The sequence below is a fragment of the Oryctolagus cuniculus genome, chromosome 2 (assembly GCF_964237555.1).
Source record: "Oryctolagus cuniculus chromosome 2, mOryCun1.1, whole genome shotgun sequence".
Lineage (NCBI taxonomy): Eukaryota > Metazoa > Chordata > Mammalia > Lagomorpha > Leporidae > Oryctolagus > Oryctolagus cuniculus.
This window is the reverse complement of record NC_091433.1, coordinates 111,891,390-111,903,815: the sequence shown is the minus strand read 5'-3', so window position 1 is coordinate 111,903,815 and position 12,426 is coordinate 111,891,390. Positions and strand designations below refer to the sequence as shown.

The window sequence follows — 12,426 nt, the reverse complement described above, 5'->3', positions numbered from 1 at the left end:
TGAAACTGTGACACGAAACATTTCAGCTTTAGAGAAAGGGGCCTCACTGTGAAGTCTGTGTCCAGTTATGTGTCTATCACAGTATCCAGGAATTACAAGAAATTACTAGATATACAAAAAAGGGGAGGGAAGAAATGATCAGTAATGAACACTAATAGACCCAGATCTGATTCAGATAGTGGAGTTCACTGACAAGAACTTCTCAGTAATATAATTAATATGGTAAAGAAAATAGGAGAAAAAGTGATGAAATGGGGAAAAAATGGAGTATCTTAAGAGAATTCAAATGTAGAAAAATAATCAAATGTACATTCTACAACTGAAAAATACAGTATTTGTTGAAATAACAACAAAGACCTTCCTAAATCTGATTCAATCTATAGATTTGAAAAGTTGGAAAAGTATCTTATAATTAAAAGGAAAAAAGGCAGTAAAAACAGATGATCTAAATATGAGAATTAGCAAACAATTTTCAATATGTTAAAGAAATTATAGGAAAATATGGACGAATTAGATGAATAGAGAGGAATCCTAAGCTGAGAAATAGAAACTAATAAAGAACAAGATGAAAATTTTGAGACTAAGGCAATATAGGATGTGAAATTTGGTTTACCAAAAAGTAGATATGAGAGAGGAAGGAAACAGTTATCTCAAAGACAAATTAATTTTTTTCAAGTTGAAAAAGAATGGAAAGAGCAAGATAGAATGTAAGAGAAAAAGAATGGAAAGAGCAAGATAGAATGAAAGAGATGTGGGACACGGTCAAAGGTTATAACAGACCTGTAATTGAAGTCCCCGAAGAAAAGGAGAGAGAGCTGGAGCACAACAAATACTTAAAGAGACAATCACTGAAAACATTTTAAAATTGAAAACAAAGAGAGCTATCTATTCGCTGATCCAAGAATTCCAGGGACCCCAAACAGAATTAAGATGAAGAAAACAATAATATAACCAAACTGCTGACAACCAACGAAAAATAGGAAATCGTAAAAGTCGCCAGGGAAAAAAGGAAACCTATGCAGACAACAGAATTGAAGTTGGCACTTCATTAGGAAAAATACAGGTCAGAAGAAGGTGCAGGAACATCTTGGAAAGGTTGAAAGAAAAAAAATCCATGAATCCAGAATTCTGTGTCCACCAAAAGTATCTTTCATAGTTAAAGTGAAGTAAAGAAATTTCTAGACGTAAAGCTGAGCAAATTTGCCAACCCACCTGCAGGAAGAGAAATTCTTCACGGTGGAAGGAACTGATGCCACATGGAACTCGGATCTGCAGGAAGCGATGAAGAGCTCTGCTCTGTGCTCGGTATTAAAGCCTTTGACTTCTCGCTGTCCTAGATGTCTTTAAGGCACAGATGTGTAAAGCAAAGCTGTTTGGGGGGTTATAACATACAGTCTGTTTTCATTATTTGCAGTTGTTACGTTCTACAGAGTTACCACAGGCACTGATGTAGTACATACTAAACCTTTACTCCTAAGGGAAATACAGATTTAAGATTCCTGTGAGCCAGTGGTCACATTTTTGTCGACTAATACACAGGCTTGCTGTGTGTGTGTTTTCTTTAAAGCCATCGAGGTAATATGGATATTTTCAGCTCAGTATTGCCGCCCTCCCTGCCCACACCGTGGCATCTTCCCTGACAACACGCATTTTCTCTGTGACGCCCGCACATTGTGGCCTTCTTGTGTTTAGGGGCACTACATAGCGCTTCAGCACTGTGTCTGGGAGCCATTTTCAACTGCAAAATTCACAAAAAAAAAAAAAAACAAACCACAAAAATGCGAAAGACCCCACTACATAGACTGGGAAAAGGACGCGTGTGTCCAGTGTGAAAGGTGACACAGAGCAGAATGTTGGCCTTGTGCGTGAGGCCGCTCTAATTGTCACTGCCTGCGCATGGCCACAAACACACACAGAAGCACTGCGAGTGCATGTGAATTTTAATCAGCTGGTAAATTCACAAATATGGAAACTACAAATGATGAGGATTAACTATACGTGGAAGTAAAAATAGGCAGCAATAGCACAGCAGACTACAACGGACCCACAGGGTAAATGGAATGGTAATGTCTTAAAGTTCTTTCATTTTTGGTGAAATGTAATGTTTGTCTAGATTATACTGTAAGTCAGAGGTGCATATGGTAATCACTAACAAAACAAGTATAACTAGGAAAACAACATAAGCAATAAAATGGAATACCTGGAAAAACTTAACCTAAAAACAGGCAAGAAAGGAGAAACAGAAGAACAGATGAGATACTAGAAAGTAAATAATAAGATGATTTGAATGAAGCCATTTGAATAGTTAAGTGGAAGTGCAGTAACACCTCAGTTAAAGAGCTGGTCAGATTAGATTTAAAAGAACTCCAAAATGCGAGAGGGCTTTAAAAACTTTCTAGACAAATGGAATAATGTTAATGTGTATTTTCTATGCACTTTAAAGAATGTATTTATTTGAGAGACAGAGAGTTCCCATCCACTAGTTCATTCCCTAAGTGCCTGCGACAGCTGGGTCTGGGCCAGGTGGAAGCTGGAGACTGGGAATCCAATTCAGGTCTCCCATGAGGGTACAGTAGGTAAGCATGGTATTGAGAGTGTCCTAAAAACTATCTTAGACAACGTGAACCCAATTTTCCTCTTTATATCAGAAAATACTGTGCATTTGGCTAGTTTATTATAAAGTTAGCAGTGTTCATTTGCGCTAGTCTAGTACTGTAATCCCCATTTTAAAGGTAAGATTTTCTAGCATAAGATTTGGGAGGGCAAAGGTCTCCATTTTGTTCACTGTATATTTTGTTCATATGACCCAAACATGTATTATCTGTCACATAGAGATGACTGTTGAACGAATAAAGCTCAGACTTGGTTAGTGACCTACCCAAGTTGGTGCTGTTTTTCACCATTGTCTTTCTCGCCTCCTTTCTCTCCATCACCAGTGCCATTTTCTTTGTTTTTACTGTTGTGCTGTCTCTCTTTTGACAGCCATCTTCCCCTTTAGCCCTCCTTCCAGGGTGTTCCTGCCTTGTAGCCTAGTCACCTTTCTGAAGATCAGATCGTATCATACCCTTCCCCACATGGGTTTTAGGGACAAGCTTAAGGAGAAACTCACACGGGCTGCATTCTGCCCGCCTGTTTTCAGCCCTGTCTCTGACTTTTTCCCCTAAGCCTTGCTCTACCATTCTAGAGCTGCTGGAAGTTTCCTAACTTTGTCCCTCCTTGCTGCTTTCCATCCCCCCATTTCTGGTCCCCTTTGCCTGTTAATTTCAACTCAACTCTCAAGACCTAATTTTAAGCCTTTTTTTTTTTTTTTTTTTTTTTTGGACAGGCAGAGTTAGACAGTGAGAGAGAGAGAGAGACAGAGAGAAAAGTCTTCCTTTTCCGTTGGTTCACCCCCTAATGGTTGCTGTGGCCAGCATACTGCACTAATCCAAAGCCAGGAGCCAGGTGCTTCTCCTGGTCTCCCATGCGGGTGCAGGGCCCAAGCACTTGGGCCATCCTCCACTGCACTCCCGGGCCACAGCAGAGAGCTGGACTGGAAGAGGAGCAACCAGGACAGAATCCGGCACCCCAACCGGGACTAGAACCCGGGGTGCTGGCACCACAGGCGGAGGATTAGCTTAGTGAGCCGCGGCGCCAGCCCAAGCCTTTTTTTTAAGATTTATTTTTTATTTATTTCAAAGGCAGAGTTACAGAGAGGCAGAGAGAGAGAGAGAGAGAGAAAGGTCTTCCATCCGCTGGGTCACTCCCCAAATGGCCACAACGACCAACGCTTAGCCGATCTGAAACCAGGAGCCAGGAGCTTCTTCCCGTTCTCCCACATGGGTGAAGGGACCCAAGCTCTTGGGCCGTCTTCTCTCGCTTTCCCAGGCCATAGCAGAGAGTTGGATTGGAAGTGGAGCAGTCAGGACTTGAACCGGCACCCAAATGGGATGCCAGCACTGCAGGCGGGCGGCTTTACCTGCTACGCGACAGCGCTGGCCCCAATTTTATCTTTTCTGACCTGTTTTGTGCAGCCTGGTTTCAGGGTTTCCTTCTCTTGCGATGCCTTAGTATCCTGTGAATGCCCATACCGTAGTAGCTATTGAACTCTGTGATTATCCGTTTCCTAGATTGTCTCACTGTAAGCTTGAGGACAAGGAGTTTTTTCTGGTTTACCTACTTGCCCACTGTGTCTGATGCAGAACCTGACATACAACATTGCTATCATCATCATAACTGACTTTTATGGAGCACTGACTTGAGCAGGCACTGTTCTATACACTTTGCAAATTGTAACTCATCTAATCTTCATGACAACCTTAGGAGGCAGCTTCTATCCTTACCAATGAGAGAGAGGCTGAAGGAAACCTACGCAAGGTCAAATCAATGAGTAGGAAATAGAAGCAGCATTTAAGCCCAGAACCCAAGGCAAGCCCTCCATAATGATGATGAAGCAGTGTTTGCTCAGTGGGTGAACCTGGGACATGAATACAAGTCTCTCCTGCACTGAGTCCAGTCCAGTGCAAACACTGCCATCTCACATACCTTACTCAGGTACGTTAGCTCCTTCTCCACACTCAGTCTCTTACATTGCATAAACTTAGCTAGGTGATGGAAACCATTAGTTTACTTCCTGCTTATTTATTTTATTTGCCAGTTCCAAAAATGGAACAGTCCTTGCGTGTATAGAAGTTATACTCACAATTGATCTGTTCTTGTATATTATTTCAAGTGATCTTAGTCATGGAAATGTTTTTGTAGAATTGGGGCACTTACAGAGAGAGAGGAAGATGACAGTTCTGAGGAAGAGGAAGAAGAGGAAGAGGAAGAAGAGGAAGAGGAAGAAGAGGAAGAGGAAGAAGAAGAAAGTGAAGAAAGTGGTGAGGAAGAAGAAGAATCAGAGGAGGAAGAGGGAAAGAAACAAGAAAATGAGTCTCCCAAACAGGCAACAAGTAAAGAGTGCATCGCTGTTGGGGATTTTACTGCTCAGCAAGTTGGGGACCTCGCATTTAAGGTAGGCACAATGAGACAGGAGCTTAGCCTAAAGATCAGTGTGCATATCTAACAGAACGAGAAAGCTCCACCTGTACACTTGTATTACATATTTCTGATAGTAAATTTTTAGGGACTCAATCTGTTCAAATAAAATAAGTAATAATTAGGATGTATAGGCAGCTGTAATATGAAATTCTATTACTAGGTTACTTCTAATAATTTTTGAAAATAGCTTTAAGGTTGGTAACTCCTAATTTAGAGGTAAAATTTATCATTTATTTTTGATGTCATGTGTAAATTTATTCAGATTAGTTAGGCAGTGTACAAAATAGAAGGAAACACTTTATGCTGCTAAGTAACAGTTCTTCCCTTTGACTCAGTTGTAAAAAGAGCTTGTATTCATGCTTGCTTAGTTCATCCATCCATAAGTGGCAGATGAGATGGAAGAATAAAGTGGTGGGGTTTTTTGGAGAGGCAGAAAGGCAGAGAGAAAGCACTCCCATCTGCTGGAACACTCCCCAGATGTCCACAGCAGCCAGGCTGGGCTGTGCGGAAGCCAGGAGCTGGGAGCTCAGTCCAGGTCTCTAATGTGGGTGGCAGGACTGCAGTTTCTTTATCTGTCTCTGCTGCCTCCCAGGATCCTTGCTAACAGAAAACTGGAGTCAGGAGCCAGAGCCGGGAATGGGACTCGGGCACTCTGATATAGGATGCCGGCATCTTAGCTGGCCGCTTAGCCACTGCTCTGACATCACAGTTTCTTGAAGGGGTTTGAGATGTGTTTTCCATTACAGAAGTGTGCCAGAGAAATTTTGATGAATATATGAATCTTGGTCCTTATATTTATTAAATTTCAAAGTTTAATAGCTGATTACTAATAAAATACACAAGAATATTGTATAGCTAATTAGGTGGTTTAGTTCTCAGAGTTTTTAAATTAAAATTCTCCTGGAAGATAATATCAATATTAGATAATAATTTATACATATATTTTTAAAGATTTATTTATTTATTTGAAAGTCAGAGATTCACAGAGAGAAGGAGAGGTGGGGGGGGGGGCTTCCATCCACTGGTTCACTCCCCACTTGGCCACATTGGCTGGAGCTGGGCCGATCTGAAGCCAGGAGCCAGGAGCTTCCTCCAGGTCTCCCATGCGAGTGCTAGAGCCCAAGGCCTTGGGCCATCTTCTGCTCTTCCAGGCCATAGCAGAGAGCTGGATCAGAAGTGGAGTAGCTGGGACTCATACTGGTGTGCATGTGGGATGCCACCACCGCTGGCAGCACTTTACCTGCTATGCCACAGCACCGGCCCATAATTTGTATTTTTTAAAAAGTGCTTTTTAATGTCTTCCATAGTAGAAATTCTTTGTTCTTCAAAGATAGATAATTTTTTTATTTGACAGGTAGAGTTATGGACAGTGAGAAAGAGACAGAGAAAGGTCTTCCTTCCATTGGTTCACCCCCTAAATGGCCACTACAGCCAGCGCTGCACTGATTTGAAGCCAGGAGCCAGGTGCTTCCTCCTGGTCTCCCATGCAGGTGCAGGGGCCCAAGCACTTGAGCTATCAGCAGAGAGCTGGACTGGAAGAGGAGCAACCAGGACTAGAACTGGCGCCATATGGGATGACGACGCTGCAGGTGGAGGATTAACCAAGTGAGCCACGGCACCGGCCCCCAAAGACAGATATTTTTAGAAATAGACAGGTGTTATTCAAAATGTATCTGGTAAATTAGGTGGGTAATTATGTTAGGTAAATACTACTTTTGCTTCAAAATCAAGTTTAACTTTCATTCATTTTTTTTTAAGATTTATATGCTGCTTCTGAAAGACATCAAAAGAGATTGAAAAATACAAAAGTATTTTATACCAGAATTAAATTGCTGGAATAAGTATGGGGCTGTGAAAATATTGTGATAAATTGTTCCCATTTGAATATAGGGATCGAATGTATGTGAAGAAACCACAAGGAATGATGTGTTTATAGCCAACATTTATAATCACATGCATTTAGGGGTAGTGTGATAGGGAAGCTTTTGATAAACATCAAAATAAATAATGTATCAAGGGAGAACTACCTTTTCCAGGTTATATATTTGAAGCACCAGCAATGAAACATCATGGTTACTGAATTTTATGATTTTTCCTTTGTTTTGCTTTAAGAAAGGAGAAATCCTTCGTATAATAGAAGAGAAGCCTGATGGTTGGTGGGTAGCCAGGAACGCCAGCGGAAACGAGGGCCTCGTTCCCAGAACCTACCTGGAGGTCGGTCCCTCATTTACTCTCTCCTGTTCTCCTGCAGGCCTTTTCATCTTCAGTGAAGCGTGTTGTGCTCTCTGATCAGCAGATTCGTGAATGACTTGACTTGGTTGTGTATTAGTGGTCCCAGGGTCCTGTGAAGGGCACATCTGTGTGTAGGCCCTAGAGTGTTCTCACAGTGACGGTGCCTTTAGCGCGGATCTGAACTCTGAGCGGTGCTTGTCGTTCACTGTAAAGCAGAACCACAGTGTGGACCTCCACAGATGCACGAATCCCTTCTAGACCGTGAACACACTGGCCATGCATGAGTAGCCTGTTGTTTTCTTATTTCATAATGTGATACGGTCATTTTCCATGACAGGAAATGTACGTATCTGTCTAGTTCAACACTGTCCTCTAGAAGCAGAATGCAAACCATATGTGGAATTTTCAGTTTAGCAGTACGACATTGAAATGTTTTTCCCACCACTTCTGACACCAAGTCTGTGGTTTTTGTCTGGCACTGCATATGTGTCATTTCCCATATCAGTTCACTACCTGGGCACCCTACAATTCAGTCTGATGCTGACACTAACTCCCGGAGTTAGCACAGACTCCGCAGGTTAAGCGCACGTATCCACAAGACTTTCCCAACTTAGATGCCACTCACAGGCCCCAAGAGCCACCCACGCTTCTGATTAACTGAGCACCAGTTCAGGGGTTCCCACACCCCCTCCTCAGAGATCTGATAATTCACCAGAGCAATTTAACAGAACTCAGGGCTGCTCTCAGCCTTCTGCATCCATAAATTCAACCAACACGGACAGAAAATATTCAGGAAAAAAGCTGTATCTACTGCACCACTTGATAGAAGGGACTTGAGCATCCATAGGCTTTGGTATCTGTGGGGGGTCCTGGATGTAGTCTCCCATGGATACAGAGGGACAGCTGTACTTGCCAGTTTGTTCTATAAAGGACGCAGCTCAGGAGCAGGCGAACGGAGGAGATGCATAGGGTGAGATATTCGTGGGGAGGGGTTATGCGGGCCACCACTCCTACCCCTTGATTTGTTCACCAACCTAGAAGCTCCCAAATCCCCATCATTTAGAGGTTTTTATGGAGATTTCATTCATTGTATTCCACTGGTGGTTAACTAAGTCTTCAGCATTTCTTTCCTCCCCAACAATTTTAAGATGGGGCTGAAAGTTCTATTTTTGTTTGTTTGCTTGTTTAAGATTTAATTATTTGTTTGAAAGGCAGAATTACAGAGAAATAGAGTGGGAGATAGCTCTTTCATCCAGGTCTCCCAAGTGGGTAGCCTGGGCCCAAGTACTTGGGCCATCTTCTGCTTTCCCAGATGCAGTAGCAGGAAGCTGGGTTGGAATTGGAATGGCCAGAACCAGAGCTTGTATTGGATGCCTGTGTTGCAGGCAGTGACTTAACGCTAGCCCCTGAGCGTTCCAGCTTCCAGTCCCAGAGTTGGTTCCTTTGGCAGTCAGCCCCCATCCTGAAGCTGTCCAGAGGCCCACTATCCTCATTAGAATAAACTTGTGATGAATCAGAAAACACACATCTGTCAAGTCAGGAAATCCTGTGGGTTTTAGGAGCTCTGTTCTATACCTAGGGACAAACACCAAATATATTTTTCATTACACACAAAAAAAGAAAATACACACATTGAAAGAAAATAGGTAGAATTATTTTAAGCTATGTTTTCTATTATTCAGTGTACCAAAAATATTTTAACACAAGCTCTGTATTTTTCAAATGTTGAACTAATTTATTCTCTTTTTTATATTAAGTTCAAAACTCACTGTGTTTTACTTTTCAGCACATCGCAATTTGGAGTAATTTCTAGCTCAGTAACAGCGTGAGTTGAGGGCTCACCATATTGCACAGGGCGCGTCTGCAGCATTTCTCATTTTCAGTGGACATTTAGGTTGTTTGCTACCCATAATCACTACCAGTTATGTTGCAAAGGATCCCTGTCAGTTATGTTACCAAGATCCCCTGCAAAGTGGCTTCTATAAGGTAGACGCGTAGATCTCTGGGAAAGGCCCTATCTCATCTCTCTGTGGTGCGATGCCAGGCAGTTAGCACTTCAGTTCTAAGCCAGTTGCTTAAAATCTGTCAGTGATTCCAGGCAGCAAAAAAGAAAACGGGAAGGAGTCAAGGCATACGCTGCTACTTTTTTAAAAAAGTTTTTTTGGAAATTACACAAAAAACTTCCAGTTACATCTCCTTGACCAGCATTTCTTCCTTGGCAACACCTAGCCACAAGGAAGGGTTGGGAAACGTGGCTGGCTTACTGCCAATACTGGGAATTCAGCAGGAAAAGAAGAGCTGAAGAATGGTGCCGGGACCTGTGTGGGGATGATTCTGGCAGCCATCTTTGTGGGCTTGCCCAGGTGTTCCGTCAGATAAACTCACATCATAAGTTTAAACTCATTGCTGTATTTTGATTTATTTTGCCAGTTTGCTGTTCAGAAAAGTGAGGGCGATTTGTACTCCCACCCCTTCATCTGAGGGTGCTTGTTTCCTACACATTTGCCAGTGATGCCTGCCATCAATCTTTTTAACTTTTTGACTGTTAATTTTTTTTTTTTTTTGAAAGTCAGAATTACAGAGAGAGAACACGATCTTCTGTCTGCCAATTCATTCCCCAGATGGCTGCAAAGGCCTGGGTCAGGCCAAAGCCAGGAGCCAGGAGATTCTTCCAGGTCTCCCACACAAGTGCAGGGGCCCAAGCCATAGCAGAGCTGGATCGGAAGTGGAGCAGCCAGGACTCGAACTGGAGCCCATGTGGGATGCCAGCACTGCAGTGGCAGCTTCACCCACTACACCACAGCACAGACCCAAGAGCTGTAATATTTTAACAATAAGGATATGAGTCCTTAGAAATTTGTGTTAGATACCTTCATTGTTGACTTTCAGCTCTAGTTATATTTTTATGTGGCTAAATCTGACAGAATTTCCATTTATGATTTTTTATTTGGTATCCTAATTAGAAAGAGCTTCGCAATCTCAAGATTATTTTCTTCTAGTGATTTTGTATTCCTTTTATTTTTTCTTTTAAATCTGAATAGATTCCTTCTGGAATTTAATTTTATTAAATTTGTGGTCTGATCCTTGTCTTTTTTTTCAAATAGTTAAGTTTTTAGCCATGCAGTGAGCATATTTTGCCTGCTGATTTTTGATAAACCCATTATACTTACTGCCCATATGTGCCTGAGTTTTTTCTGAAACTACTGGTATTTTTATTGGTTGACTTTTTGCATTATTTAATAATTGTGTTCCACGATTTTTCAGCCCTGTAGTAACGAGGAAGAAGAAGAGCAAGAATCAAGTGAGGAGGGCAGTGAGGATGACGTGGAGGTGGTGGAGGAAACAGCAGCTGGAGCAGAAGTTAAGCAAAGGTACAGCGCTGTCAGGAGGCGGGGCAGGCTTAGGAAACCGCATTTTGCTACTGTGACAATCCAAGCACTTCTTGAAAGGGAGACAACTTGGACCTGGAGAACTTTACATTGTTATTGTTTGTTTAAAGATCATTACTCATTCAGTTTTTAAATTATTTTTGATGCGTTTAGTTCTATGCTGGTTTCGTCTAGAAGCTGTTGGGTTTTCAGAGGATAGTTTTGATGAGTGGCTAACCTGACCCTGCATTCACCTTGCTATTCTGTCTCCCAGAACGGATTCCCATTGGACTGCTGTTCGGAAAGCTATCTCAGAGGTTGGTGTCGCTCATCTGATTAATGACATGCCCTGTTGAAGCCTTATGATAGATTCGACAAACGGACACATGCAGTCTTAGTAATGTTTTGCTAGTAATAGTTCTGATTGAGTTTAAGTTCAAAGTGGGATGGAGACTGTGGGAGACAGCAGTGGATCTTCAGCACGGTGTAGGATGTGCCTTGTGTAGAGCGTAAGACGAGTGTTTCTGGTTTAGTAAGCCTGGGTGCCAAGTAACGTTTCTCTTAGTTCTGTACTTTCACGTAAGAGGACAGTCTCATTCATGGTATGGTTTGAGAGCTTGGGAATGGTCCCGTTGATCCTTACTAGAATTTTCTACCTTGTGGGTAAACACTACTGGTAAATTTGGTTATTATTTGAAAAATTCTGAAAAACTCAGACAAGTAAGAAATTATTTATAATGCTTTAATTTAAAAAAAGTCCCATAACAATGAAACTCCTCCCCCACACTCGTAAGTAATCACCATTAATAGTTTAATAAATGTCTTTCATGACATTTTATTCTACTTAATACTTAGAATGATATGCTCTGTGTGTGTTTGTGTGTGTGTGTGTGTACCCGTGTGCACATGCGCTCGGGCACACACACTTTTAGACAAAAAGTCCATTCATTCCTCGGTGCGTACCAGTTGCTGATCTTAGCTCATCCGTCCAATGACAATGCAGGACGGAGCAGGACATGAGGAGGTACACTTGGTTAAAGGATGTCCTTGAGACGGCTGGTCTGTACCTCGCAGCTCTGCACGTGGGGCACTGCTTAGGGCTGAGATCCTTGAGAAAAGCCCGGATTCAGTAGCATCCTCTCAGAAGTTTGGGGTTAAATTGCAGTATTCTTCTACTGATGTTTGTAATTTGTGTTTTCCATTGTTGGTTGTAGTTGCTGTCCTGTTAAAGACAGAGTACAGAGTGAGGAAGCAGGAATGAAAGCAAGCAAATTGATTTTGTTTTTACTCTCTCAGCAGATCAACACTGTTGATGTGTTGACCACAATGGGCGCTATCCCATCCGGATTCAGGCCTTCCACACTCTCCCAGCTTCTGGAGGAAGGTAACACGTGTCTGTTCGCACTGGTTCACGTCCAGTGTCTCCGTCACAGCCCAACCAGGCTGGAGGTGTGACTCCCACACCTGCTCCGTGCTCCTCTTCTTCCCATGCTTCCACAGGCCTCCCTGGGCCAGTCTGTGGACGGGCTCTCTGGATTCCAGCCCCTTCCTATATCTTCCATAGGCCCCCACCTGCTTCTCCCTTATGGGCTCATTGCTCCAATCCCTTAACGTGAAATCTCAAATGCTCCGAAACTGCAAACTTTTTGAGGTTGACATGGTACTTAAAAAGTTTCAGAGTTTGGATCATCTCAGATCTCATATTTTCAGAACAGGGATGCTCAATTGGTAAAGTCAATGAAAATATTCCGAACTTAAAAAAAAAGAAAAATCCCAAATCTGAACCACTTCTGGTCCCAAGCATTTT

At 42.3% G+C, this 12,426-nt stretch overlaps 1 protein-coding gene across 2 annotated transcripts in view; it reads left to right on the top strand.

Moving 5' to 3' along the window:
• The window catches only part of NPHP1 (nephrocystin 1), a 58,474-nt gene that overhangs the window by 12,559 nt on the left and 33,489 nt on the right, over window positions 1-12,426 (top strand). The window contains exons 5-9 of one of the 2 annotated variants that reach the window (XM_051836307.2): window positions 4,741-4,993; window positions 7,132-7,233; window positions 10,516-10,622; window positions 10,894-10,936; window positions 11,919-12,003. In XM_051836307.2, coding sequence (XP_051692267.1) covers window positions 4,741-4,993; window positions 7,132-7,233; window positions 10,516-10,622; window positions 10,894-10,936; window positions 11,919-12,003 — 590 coding nt within the window. Of the gene's footprint in view, window positions 1-4,740; window positions 4,994-7,131; window positions 7,234-10,515; window positions 10,623-10,893; window positions 10,937-11,915; window positions 12,004-12,426 lie in introns of both variants that reach the window. The other variant, XM_008253984.4, reaches the window with a different exon arrangement.